Here is a 13,276-nt window from a genome sequence, read left to right as displayed (position 1 = left end):
ATCCCTGTTTAAACTAAAGGAAAAATATTACTACAAGATCAAATATCGTAGTCCTCCCACAAAAAACATAAGAATGGGAAGTCAAGTAAACTTAAAAAAAATCTAAATATGGATCCAAAACAAAATGCAAAGTGTTGCATGAGGAACATGGCACATATTATAAGGGAATTCTTGGTACTACAGACAGTTTTTATTACCAATAATGCAACTCACTGTTCAACCACTGTTGTCAGTGCAGATAATTTAACAGTACCAGCTGAAAATATTAATTAGCCCATTTTGCTTAATACCCTATCTTCACATCAGATAACTTCTGATCATATTTTCTACTTGAGATGTTTAGCTTACAATATTGTTCCCACTCTTCTGGACCTGAGCTACACCCAAAAATAGTAATTGTTAACTCTAACCACAAAAAAGAGAGACTTTAGTAATGTGGATCATTCTCACATTTCACCACATTACATTTCACCACAGAATATTAACAAAAAAGTAAAAGCCCATCTTTTAGAGAACACTGTTGAAAACTTGGCATAGATATTGCCCAGAGTATCAACATGCATTCAACAGCAAACAATTCATGACATGTGAAGACATCTTTAGTGATTGCATTTGCAGATCCACTAAACATCCCCTGAGTAAGTTAAACAAAACTATGATCACTGCTCATGTAGTGGTGTACTAACCTCTTTATAAAAAGATTTGATTTCATGTTGGGTCTAACGACCAACACCTAATTACATGACAACAGACCGTTCTGGAATTAATTGAGATGGTTGAAATGACCTCACATGAAATAATTTTAAGTGAAATCTTTCCTTCCTCTAAGAGGACTGACTATATTAAAAGGAAGGCTTACTTATTCAACACACAGTTGCACCACCTCAGTCTGGTTTACAGTATTAGATTTGTCACTTACTGGGAGGACTACTGATATGACTCCAGGAGATATGCTAGTGATAAACTTCATCTGAGTGGATATGGATCACGTTTTGTCTCAAGTAAAATACTTGAATTACTGAAACTCCTTTTTAGAAATAGTAAAGAAAATGCCACAATCTGTAAAACAAGAAGACCTGATGTTCTTTTGAATTGCTATTACTGTAATGCACAGTACTTGGGAAATAAACACCGCAAATTAAAAACTTACTATAGCTACAAAATTGTGGCAATTACTGAGGTTTACAACTCCAAGCTCTTATGTTTTGAATGTTTTGTTAAATATAAATGTTTTCAAGAAGGTTCAAGAGGAGGTAAAATATTTTTATTAATGTATGGTAGTGTTAAATCTAGTCTAGTTACTGTTGACATTCTTTAAGAATGTCTAGCTGAAGATACTTATGATTATCCTACTGCCTTACCTTTAAGAATCATTCTAAGTCAGTGCAGTCCTTCTCTTGACAATATTACTTAGTGGGAGTTTTTCAAGAACTTAAACGACTCAATAAAAGAGGAAAATTTGTTATTTGTGGCTGATTTTAATAACCAGGACATAAACTGGAACAGTATGAACAGCAGTGTAGCTAGGATGGGGTAAGAGGGGGGTGCAGCATGATTAGATGATTTCGATCTCTGGTATTGCAATTTTGCACAAATCTGAGAGCTATAACTCTGTGTGTGGTCTAAACTGTAGCAAAAATATAGCAAGTAGTTTGCTATACCTAAGCACTACAGTGGTCCTTGCAGGCAGGATATAAACTATTGCAACTGTTTGCAACATTTATAATAAGCAGCTTGCTACAGTTTAAAAAGAAGATTTTTTTAAAACTAAAACATTAGCACCACAGCATTTTGCGTAGGCAGGGTATAAAACTGTAGAAACTGTTTGCTACAATTTAAAAGAAGATTTTTTTTTAAATAAAATATGTTGAAAGAGGGTTGGGGCAGGCAGAGTAATAGGACCTGAATAGCTGCAGCATAAGGAAGGGTGTGTTTGTCATGCATCTGGCCACCTGGTTGGTGTGCCAGTAGAAAGAACATCTTTTTTTTTTTTTTTTGCTCTTCGGTAGAAGGGAGGGCACAAATCTAACTGTAATAAACTTACAATGTAGCAATCAGCTTATTACAGTGATTTTTTCTTCTCTTTACTTGAAGAGCTGAGAGAGTGGGGCGCTGGTTCATAGTACCAGACTATGGCACTGCTTGAACCGGCTATGCTTTTGAACATGATTAACAAGAGTATGTACTTGAAACACCTCTTAAGTATTATTCATAGCTTACAAAATTAGTGAATGATAACAATAGAGGGAACAATATTTTGACTATTGTAGCATCTAATATAGCGAACAGAACTCACATTGTTTCTGTCTTTTCCCCTTAGGTTCATTTGACCCTTAATCCATTACTTTCATGTTATCTAAACATTTTTTGAGTTCAAAACTGTTGTCAAAATGCAAGTTTTATAAGAAAAATTACAATGAACTTTATCAGTCATTAGACTGTATAGACTGGGAATCAGCATTTATCAGCAAAGACAGTAACTTTAGATCTGAAGTAGTTACTTCATTTGCTCTGCAACCTGTGGAACCTGTGGGTATCGGATCTGATCTCGGATCTGAGCCGGCAGCTTCACAAGCTACAAGATCCGAGCTCCTAGCTCCTCCCCCTACCCATAATCCCCTGCCACTAACTGTATTACCCCAGATCGTTTTTGCCACGGCTGTAGACAGCTACTTTTTGAAGAGCTCCTTAGCTGACTGGTGAGATTGTTCCTTTTTTTCTCAGAAAAAGCCTTTTTCTTAGTGTTGATTGTGGTGTGTGTGTGTGTTCAGAGACCTATAGCCAGTGTAGTTTTTTAAATAATTTCCCTTTTTTTTTGTTTAGCGTTAGTTTTTTCTGTGTCTCCCCTCCCCCACTTAGTGTTTGGGTGTGCGTGCATTGTGGTAGAGAATGGTTGAAGGGCCCAAGGCCATTTTTTCAAAATGTACTGAGTGTGGCCATAAGCTTTCCCCTGCTGATGGCCACACTCAGTGCATTTTATGCCTGGGGATGGCTCATTTATCAACAGACTGCCAAATCTGTGCGGCCTTTAACCCCCGGGCACTTAGGGACAGGAAGAATAAGCTAATCCTGGCGGGCTTGCTTCCCCAGGATTCGGCTGCTTCTTTCTCTCCAGCCAAGGCTCAGGCTGTCTCCACAGCCCCAGTGCCTTCCTTTCCCCCCGCTCAACCGGGGACTCAACTTCCTGCTTCGGGCTTGAGTTCGGGGGACTCTGGTGCCTCTTCCTCTAAACAGAAGAGGCACAAAGATAAGGAGAGACATAGGTCTCATAAAAGGCGGGCTGAGACTCAACCCTCAGCCCCGCCATCGAAGCTAGCTAGCTCTCCCTCAAGGGTTTCCGGATCCTCCCCCTCTCGGCTCCATTCGCCTCATTTTTCGCCGGAGCCAGAATACTGATCTCCCTCGAGGTCGTCGAGGCGACCCTCCCGGCCTGCCTTGACGACTTCCTCTAGGTCGACCAGGACCCTCACCAAAGCCGATATGGATCGGATGATGCGATGATTCCTGCAGACCCAGATGCAGATGGAGGTGCTCTTGCCCCCCCCCCCTTCAGGGGGGAGTGCGGCCTCTGTCTTTACTCCAATCACTCCTTCTCCAACCCATTTTCAGGTTTTGGAATCATCGGATCTGGGCCCTTTCGGAGCCGGGGTTTCGTCCGCGCCAATAGTTCCGGTCTCTTCGACGCCAACCATGCCCTCGAGTGTTTCGGATCCGAGTTCTCGGGGCCGAGCATCGGATCTGGGGGAATTGATGTGTCTTCGGCGCTGCTGAGGTCGGAGCACACTTCTCTCTCTGATCCGACCGCATCGGCTCCGACTCCGGTCCCTACCTTGGAACTGGGGAGATTGCTCTCGGAGCCTAGGGAGAGTAGTTCTCCTTCGGCTTTTGAGGTAGTGGAGAGGGTGCTGTCGAGATCCTCCAGATCCCCAGTCCGGGCTTCGGATCCTCCCGCACCCCCACTGCATATGGGTCTATCCTCCATCATCCATCCATAGGGACAGCGTGCCCAAACCCTCCAGCTCGTTCCCTTGGAGGAACAGGAAGCCGTTGACGAGCCCTCCTCGGACAGTCCCACCGAGGAGGTCCCTCGTAAACGGAGGTGTAAAAGGAGGCACCTGGACTCCCCTGAGTCCGTCACCACAGACACAGATTTGGATGAAAGGGAAGGTTTCTCCAAGGTCACCCCCCCGAGGATGTCTCCTTCTGAGACATCATGGAGATGTTGCGTATTAGAGGGGGTGGTCTGCCCAAAAACCTTCTGCAGATGAATCCGTCTTCCTGGAGGCATTTGAGGCAGGCCCGTCTACCTCCTGGGTGTCCACTCCGGCTGACCCCCTGGTAGACCTTATTACTACCAGGGCGTGAAAGGAGCCCGACACCATGGAGCCAATCCCGAGATGGCCCGAAAAAGTCCTTAGCCCCCCATCAGATAGACAGTCGTGGGCCAAGGGGTCTCCGGTCGATGCTATGTTGGTGGCGGCTGCCACGAAGAGAGAACTCACCCAAGAGAGTTCTTCGGTCAACCCGCCGGATAAGGAATCTCGGGCGCTGGACCGCATTGGGAAGTGGATGTTTGCTTCAGCGACCTTCTCAGTGAGGGTGCTGAATTATATGGCACATACCATTAGGCTACAGCGAGACTTGATTAAGGAATATGCCGCAGCCCTCCCGGAGTCCATGTCGGTCGAGGACAAGCAGGTGTTTTCGACTCGTATGGCCACTCTAAAATCCATTTCTAACACGTCCATGCAGCTACTCTCTCATGCAACGGAGGGAGCCGCAAGGGCCAGCGGAGCCGGGATCGTCATGTGGCGTCACACCTGGCTCCGCCTTTGCAATTTCGCGGAACCTTTCTTTGACGGGTCTTCGTTTTTTGGCAAGACCATTCGCGAAACGCTGGTCCAAAGCGAGAAGGACGGGAAGACGCTGTCTGCCGTCGGGGTCCGCTTCTCTAATCCCCAACGATCCTTCTCAAGGAATCAGAGGGGACAAAAGAAGTTGTGGTTCTGCAAGTCTCAGCAATCCCATCCAGCTTCGGACCCCTTGTTCTCCAGAGGCAGAGGAGGACAAGGTGGACGCTTGCCCAGAGGCAGAGGGGGGGCCGCGTAATTTCGGGTCTAGAGAACCTTTCTCGGACAGACCCGTGCAGCAGCCCTGAGGGCTTACCCGGCTGTCCATCTTTGGAGGCAGTCGGGGGGCGGTTGACGAAGCAGCTGTCAAACTGGGAGTCCATTATGACAGATCGATGGGTGCTCCGGGTCATATCCAGAGGTTACTCCATTCCCTTCCTAAGCCTTCCCCCTACAAGCAGACGCCTCCTCGATGTTCCACCCGATCAGAGGGAGGCAGCGGCTTCGGAGGATTCGAAGTTGCTAAGAAAAAGAGCCATCCAGCCCATCCCCCCAGATCAGTCTGGATTGGGCTATTACTCCAGGTTCTTTTTAGTGCCAAAGAAGAAGGAGGACCTAAGACCCATCCTAGACTTGTCCACTCTGAACATGTTCATCCCTAAGGAAAAAGTCCGGATGGTCACACTTCAATCAATTCTCCCCTTGCTGCAGGAGAATGACTGGATGTGCTCTATAGACCTCAAGGATGCGTACTACCACATATTGATGGACAGATGATCCAGAAGGTTTCTCCGCTTCTGGCTGGGAGCCAGTCATTATCAGTTCAGGGTTTTTCCGTTCGGCCTCACCTCAGCTCCCAGGGTGTTCACCTAGGTCATGGCAGTGGTTGCAGCCCACCTGAGACTTCAGGGCATTCAGGTTTTCCCGTACCTAGACGACTGGCTCCTTACCCCTGCCAACAGGCATCAACTCTGCGTTGCAAGAGATTACGCTCTGACTCTTGCCCAGAGTCTAGGCATCTCAGTGAATCTTCAAAAATCCTTCCTTTGCCCTGTACAAGTATTAGAGTTCATAGGGGCCAGATTGGATACCCGTACTTCTCGAGCCTTTCTGACGTCAGACAGGCTGAGCAGCTTGTCGCTTCAGGTGCTTACTCTTCTTCAGAGCCAGGCTCCTGCGGCGGAGTTAGCCCTGAGGGCACTAGGGTCTATGGCAGTGGCAAGTGATCTTTCCGTTCATGCATGCCTGCGAATGCAGATTTTACAATGGACCCCCCAGGTTCAGTGGTCGCTATTACTCCACCCGTTAAGCTCTCCAATCCCACTGAGCAGAGTTTGCAGAGACTCCCTTCTTTGGTGGCTTCCCTCTTGAGAGCTGAGGCAAGGGAGACCCTTTGTGATTCCCCCGCCCCAAGCCACGCTGACCACGGATGCTTCTCGCCTCGGGTGGGGGGGGGGCATTGTTCGGGCAGAACCGTCCAAGGCACATGGACTTGCCCTAGAGACCGCTCTGCATATCAATGTCCTAGAGATGAGGGCGGTGCTTCTAGTGTTTCAAGCTCTGCACAACCTTCTACCTCTGGGGACTATTGCAATCCAGACAGACAATATGTCGGTAGTCTGGTACATAAACAAACATGGAGGAACCAGGTCTTATCCCCTCTGTTGAGAAGCTATGAGAGTGTGGGAATGGGCGATATCCACCAACCGCTTTCTATTAGCAACGCACATTCCGCGACGGTCCAACATATTAGCGGACAGACTGAGTCGGATAATTCTCACTCCATACGAGTGGTCTCTCAATCCATCAGTTGTGAAGCAGATCTTCCGCAAGTGGGGTTGGCCTCACTGTGATCTTTTTGCTTCTCCATTAAACACAAAATGCAGCGAGTACTTCACAATACTTCCCCCCGAGGGGGAGACTCCCAGAGACGCTCTAGTTCATGCTTGGCCTCCCGGTCTTCTTTATGCTTACCCTCCCCTTCCGCTTATGACCAAGTTCATACAGAAAATCTCTCGGTTGGGGAGCAAAGTTATCCTCATAGCCCCATTCTGGCCTCGCCAGATCTGGTTCTCATACCTGCGGTCTCACAGTTTAACTCCCCCTTGGATACTGGAACCCATTCCAGACCTGATTTCACACCCCGCAGGATGTCAAACCCCGAACCTGGTAAACCTCAAGCTTGTGGCTTGGTTGATCCAGTTCCACTAATGGCAAGGGCTCCCGGTATCTCATCACCAGTGAAGGCCATTGTGGTAGTGGCTCATAAGCCAGCTACCAGGAAAGTATATAATAGCAAGTGGAAACGCTTCTCCATCTGAGCAACAGACAAGGGCCTGGATCCTTTTACAGTTCCTATTCCGACAATCTTGGACTTCCTGTCGATGATTTTTCGGCAGGGAGCAAGTGCTTCTACGGTTAAGGTGCAGTTAGCAGCCATTTCCCATTTTCATGTGGGAGATGGACTAGGGTCATTGGCATTCACAAAGTTATGCAAAACTTTCTTGTGAGGCATCTTTCTCTTGAAACTGCCTGCGAAAACGGTGGTGCCCCCATGGGATTTGACACTAGTCTTGCAAGCCCTGACGAGTCCTCCCTTTGAGCCTGCAGCCTCGATTCCTTTAAAATTCTTGTCCTGGAAAACTGAGTTTTTGGTAGCTATTACTTCTGCCAAGAGGGTTTCGGAACTCCAAGCACTGTGTATGAAACCCCCTTATCTCATTTTTCACAGGGCTAGAGTGTCTCTCAGGACTAACCCGTCTTTCTTACCTAAGGTGGCTTCGGAATCTAATATTAATCAATCAATCAATTTGCCCGTGTTCTTTCCAAATTTTCAGAATAAGGGGGAGTACACATTGCACAAACTGGCCGTACACAGGCAACTACATTTTTACTTGCACAGAACTAAGGATTTTCGCAAGTCTGATCAGTTGTTTGTGTCCTTTGCAAAATCAGCCAGGGGAAGGGCCATTTCTAAAGTGACCCTAGCAAATTGGATTTGTCAATGTATAGTTCAGGGGTATGTATCTTCGGGCAAACCAGCTCCTATGGGAATACACGCTCATTCTACCCAGTCCATCGCCACCTCAGCAGCTTTCTGGTCCAGGGTTCCTTTGGACGACATATGTTCAGCAGCTACCTGGTCCTCTTCTCATACGTTCATTTCTCATTATAAACTGGATATGATATCAAGAAGTAGGGCTTCTTTTGGCTCTGCAGTGCTTCGGAATATTCTTCCATAAGGCCACCCAGGTTTATTGTCTAGGTAGCTGGGGACTCTGTCCCACAGGTTGCAGAGCAAATGAAGTAACTACTTCAGATAAAGAAGTTATGTACTCACCATAATGTTCCATCTGAGTAGGTACTTCATTTGTCTGCAACCATCCCCCCCTGCCATCCCCCTAACCTTTTCTCGGGTTTTCTTCTGGTGACCTGACATTTTACTGTCTGGAGGTTAGGTCTTCAGTATACCTCTGTCGAGGTTATGACTTAGATTGGGCAAAATCAATCTGAGGTAATACAGTTAGTGGCAGGGGATTATGGGTAGGGGGAGGAGCTAGGAGCTCGGATCTTGTAGCTTGTGAAGCTGCTGGCTTGGGTCTGAGATTGGACCCGATACCCACAGGTTCCACAGGTTGCAGACAAATGAAGTACCTACTCAGATGAAACGTTATGGTGAGTACATAACTTCTTTTTACTCAACTCTGGAAAATATTCTCAAAAGTGTAGAGTCTATAGAAAATATAAAGTTAAACAGGACCACAACTCATTTTCCATACTGGTGGTCAAATAACTTGAAAATATTATATAAGAAAAAAATCATTTTTAAAAATTACAAGATGTTCCCTAGCTGTTACAACAAAATGAAACTGAATCGGGGCAAGCAAATGTTTTAAGTTTCAAATTATAATCCGTTCTGCGTTTGGTGTAAAATTAAGAAAGGATAAGGTCAACAGAAGCAATTATTTTAGGTGTATTACTAGAAAAACTAGATCACAAAATATTATTAACACTGTCAAAGTTAACAATATTATGCTGCATAAGCCTAAGCTAATTGCTACTAAATTTAATAAATATTACGTGAATACATGTAATAGTACTTTGGCTTTTCACTAGGGTGAAACTTGGAATGTTATTAATCCTTCAACTCCTTGTCCAGTTTTTAGTAGTGACATAATTGAGAAAAGTTTGGCCAAGATTAGTAATCCACACTAGCGGAGCCCGACATAATACCGCCATTACTATTAGGTAATGTTTGGGGCATTTGCATCTAAAATAAGACTGATTTTTAATAAATTACTCTCTGGAGTAATTCCAAGTTTGTGGAAAATCCAGTGTTACTCCAATTTATAAACAGTGAAATGAAGATGAAGTTAAAGCTATCATTCCAAATGTCTGACCTCTGCTCTTGGCAAATGTTTTGAGTGGTATATTACTGACCTCATAAACAATAATGGTGAACTTTAACAGCGAGACTTATCTCATCATAGGTTTTTAGGACAAACATACCTCAACTAACCTTATAGACGGGTGAAGGTATTACAGTAGATGTATTACACTTGGACATGGCCAAGGCCTTTGATTTCTTTCCTTACCAAGTAATATTAAAAACAGTATCTCATGCTGGCATTGGATTATGTCTTTGTTAACTGGAAGAACACAATCTGTCATAATCTAGAACATACACTCTGACTCATTACAGGTGAGCATAGGTGTCCATCAGGTTTCAGACCTGAATCCAATTAATACAGTTTCTTTTTCCACCTTTCCCATGGACTAACACTGTTTCATCAGCAAATATGTGAATGACTTAAAAGACTGTCTTTATAATTATGAATGAAATGATGAAATAATTATTAGTAAATACCTATCAGCAGTTATTTTTATGCCATTTCTATGTCTAAAATTTAGTGCTGACCAAATGTTCATTTATGTATTTTGGGAAGCTCCAGGTTCATCATCAGATTATTCTCTTATTGTCATTCTTGAATGCAGTTGAGGTTTTTAGGGACCTGGGTGTTTCGATTACTAATAATTTTTCTTTTAGTAATCATGTTGATACAGTAAGACGTCATTGAGTAGGATAATGATTAATAACATTATCTGGGATAGCAATTGTTTATCACTGATTTACTATACATACATCTGTCCTATTTTGGAGTACAAACACACTTACTGTATTTATAAAAGCAGTCAGCTTAATGACCTTGAAAGGTAGGGTAGTTTACTAAGACATTCCATTGTATTAAACAGAAGTGTTACAAGCATTGGTTTACTGATTTAAACTTATTTACCATACATTACTCTTTGCACACAAAGCATTTTATGAGTTTTATCTGGCTGATCACACTCATAATATTAAAAGTCTTCATTGTCACTCTGTTGCTCCATGTCAATGGGTTGAATACGTAATGAATCATAATGTGGTGGTGGGGTTCCAGGCACTTCCAAGGTTGTTGGTATATGCAGGTCAGGAGGCTGTGGTTGGGAAGTGCAGCTATTGATAATGTCTGGCTGAAATCCTTGGTTGCTAATGCCTTCCACAAGCTCTGACACTGTCGGTGGTGGGTCATTGTACAGTTGTGGTAGTTGCATTTTCTTCCTGTTTTTCTGCCAGATGACAAATCGGATAATAGCAATCCATATGCAGTCAATAATGATTTCACCAAACTCAATGATGCACAGAACCGATCCACCCATCCAAAATCCAAACTGGCCTCCCAAGTTGGAGAGCAGCCATACAACCTGTAGAAGTTAAAAATATTTAAAAATTAATTTTTTAATGGCTGCTACAGAATGGCTTCACACACCAGTCACAGCAGCATGAGTTGCATATTACTGCTTACTCCTCTTAACAACAGTACTGCCAAATGATAATCTTGGGTAGCAAATTTTGGCCTCAAGAGATAATCTACAAAAATGGGAGTTGTACAGGTAGGTACAAGAGTAACTATCTGAATCTTCATTTTTTGGGATGGAGTTTGTGTGCTAATACACTAAAGTTACTGCAGCATAATGACCTTGAAAGTCATTATAATTATGGAATGGTGCAGGTTTCTTCAAATACCCTTTCAGGTATTCTGAACCAAGATTTTGGTCTTTGCTGGATTAGGCTTTAAAAGATTAACCTGCAGTCAATAAAATATAACCCAGAACATATAATGGAGTTTCTAAGTATGGAAATCAGCCCACAAACAACAAACAGACAAACACAACAGAGATGTACTTTACGTAAGTAATACAAAGTAATGCATTGTACCACGTCTGGTACTTCTCTGGCTCTACTTTGTTGGCAGCTGCACGAGATTTTAGGACTTAAATAATTCTGAACTGGCTGATAGGAATTCTAGGATCCAGACAGGCAGTTCAGAATTTCTTTTTCAGAATAATGTGTGTATTGTTTTATTGATAATACTATGATAAATGTAACTAATGAAATACTGCTATCTTTGCAGAAATAATATGCTATATCATTATAACTAATAGATGTATTAATGTATGAAAGCATCCAGAGGAAGGGATAAACAGGAGAAATATGATGTAATAGGTTAAATTCTGTAAAGAGAGGAACTTTATATTGTAAAACATTTAAAGTGCAGTAAGGGGTTAGTAACTTGGTGGTGTATTTTGTATCTCTCATTTACATTGGATATTAACTAATTAAAAAAAAACACAGAGCCATACCCGAGAATTTAGAAATTCTGTGTCTATGATCAAGGCCAAGCCAGCTCTATTTACATTAATTGCATAATCAGCCTCAATGCATGCAGCTAAGACATTGTACATAGGAGGTTCATAGGTTAGTACTAGGCTAACTGCACTTGTGAGCCATTTTAAGCCTAGCCAATTATCCTCTGTGAGATTCAAACATTGCACCTTGTGTTTGCAAGGCAAACACCTTAACCATTAGGCCACCCTCCCAACCCTCATTGAGGTTGCAGTACAGACCCACAGCCAGACTGTGTTACAGTACCTTGCAACTGGGTTAAAGTACAAGCAGCTGAGGTAAACATGGAATGTGTATGAGAATCTCTGGCGATCATTGCAAGCCCACATGCACAGATGGGAAAACTACATTGACAATGTTGATGTAATGTACAGCAATATATATGCAGATAAATGTTCTATGAAAGGGAAAATATCATGTATGGCTAAGGGAGGGGGGGTTCACTACAGAAGCAGGGACAACAGCGAAAGACTGATGTTGCTACCAAAGTATGACAGCAAAACACAATGGAGAAGATGATATGATAATGCTTGAATGTAAAAATTATGGTAAACGTAGATGGGACAGGTGAGATACTGTAAAGTACCATGATGTACCAACCTACACCAGTCTTGACAACATTAGAGTATGAGCAGTGAACCTGGATTATAATGTTACTGTCATTAAAAATATATATATATGATTCTGGGGGGGTGTGACCATGAATTTAGTCCACATGCTCAGTATATCTTCAGTTCCCTAGCAAGGAGAAACTAAATTGGATTAAAAAACGCACATCTCAGGGATTTATTTCACAAGTAATAGGATGGGGGGATTAAGGGAGTGGTGGCCCCCTTACAGCATTTCATTCTTAACATTTTCCTAAGTTTTTAAATATTACTCTAATTCACTTAGAAAGTTAATAGAAAAATAAGATTAACATCAACACATATTTTCTAAAGACTATGCTGCATAATCACGAAGTAAAACCGTGGGATCCCTTAAGGCCAAGAGCGTAAAGGTGACGGGTCTTCTTATTAATAACAGTACTTATAAGTGATGAGTTGCCTTAAGTGGAAGCAAATAATACCAAAACAATGGGAAGATGCAGCACTGTCTGCTTCCTATAACTTTCTAGAATACAGGTGCTGGGGAGGGCTTGCAAGTTTGCAACCGTCAACATGCATGCATTTTCCAAAGAATCAGAAGTATTAATATCCAATATCTGGCATAACTGACTGACTTAATCCTTAGCAAATTATCAGGAAATATAAACATTTTAGGAGGGACATTGAAAAATGATGAGGGGAAAATTAGGGACATTTTGCATGATTATTTACAGCTGAGAGCTATGCTTCTTTTTGTAAGTCTGCATTGGGTAATGCGCCTACCTGTCAGTCAAGCTGTGTATTCATGAGATGGAAAGGGGGAGGGGCAGGGTTTTCTACTGCACTTCCAGGATGGTACTTCTTTGAGATATAGCCAAATTGTGAAGTAAATATGTTTTACATGTTAACTAAGTGACATACATCTGCAGAAATTGCAGTTGTATAAGGACTTACCATAACAGTAGCTGTCTTACTGATCCTGTTGCAGTAATCCAAACTGTTGGGTTATCTCACCAAATAACCTGGACCTCTGGCTGGGGTAGAAAAGCCAAACACTTCCATAGATCCATATGTCCAATATATGACCTACGCCCATGGGTGTAAGGCTATAT

The 13,276-nt window shown here is 43.1% G+C and overlaps 1 protein-coding gene across 1 annotated transcript in view; it reads right to left on the bottom strand.

The window, feature by feature from the left end:
• Nucleotides 1-8,193: 8,193 nt before the first annotated feature.
• Nucleotides 8,194-13,276, bottom strand: part of SCNN1B (sodium channel epithelial 1 subunit beta) — a 1,718,819-nt gene continuing 1,713,736 nt past the window's right edge. The window contains exon 13 of the mRNA XM_044089820.1: nt 8,194-10,595. Within this exon, the coding sequence (XP_043945755.1) occupies nt 10,209-10,595 (387 nt within the window). The 3' untranslated portion in view covers nt 8,194-10,208. The remainder of the gene's footprint in view (nt 10,596-13,276) is intronic.

The sequence above is a fragment of the Protopterus annectens genome, chromosome 12.part0 (assembly GCF_019279795.1).
Source record: "Protopterus annectens isolate FY-2018-M chromosome 12.part0, PAN1.0, whole genome shotgun sequence".
In the NCBI taxonomy this organism is placed as follows: Eukaryota; Metazoa; Chordata; order Ceratodontiformes; family Protopteridae; genus Protopterus; species Protopterus annectens.
The sequence above is the reverse complement of the archived record's forward strand: the minus strand, read 5'-3'. Positions and strand labels throughout refer to the sequence as shown.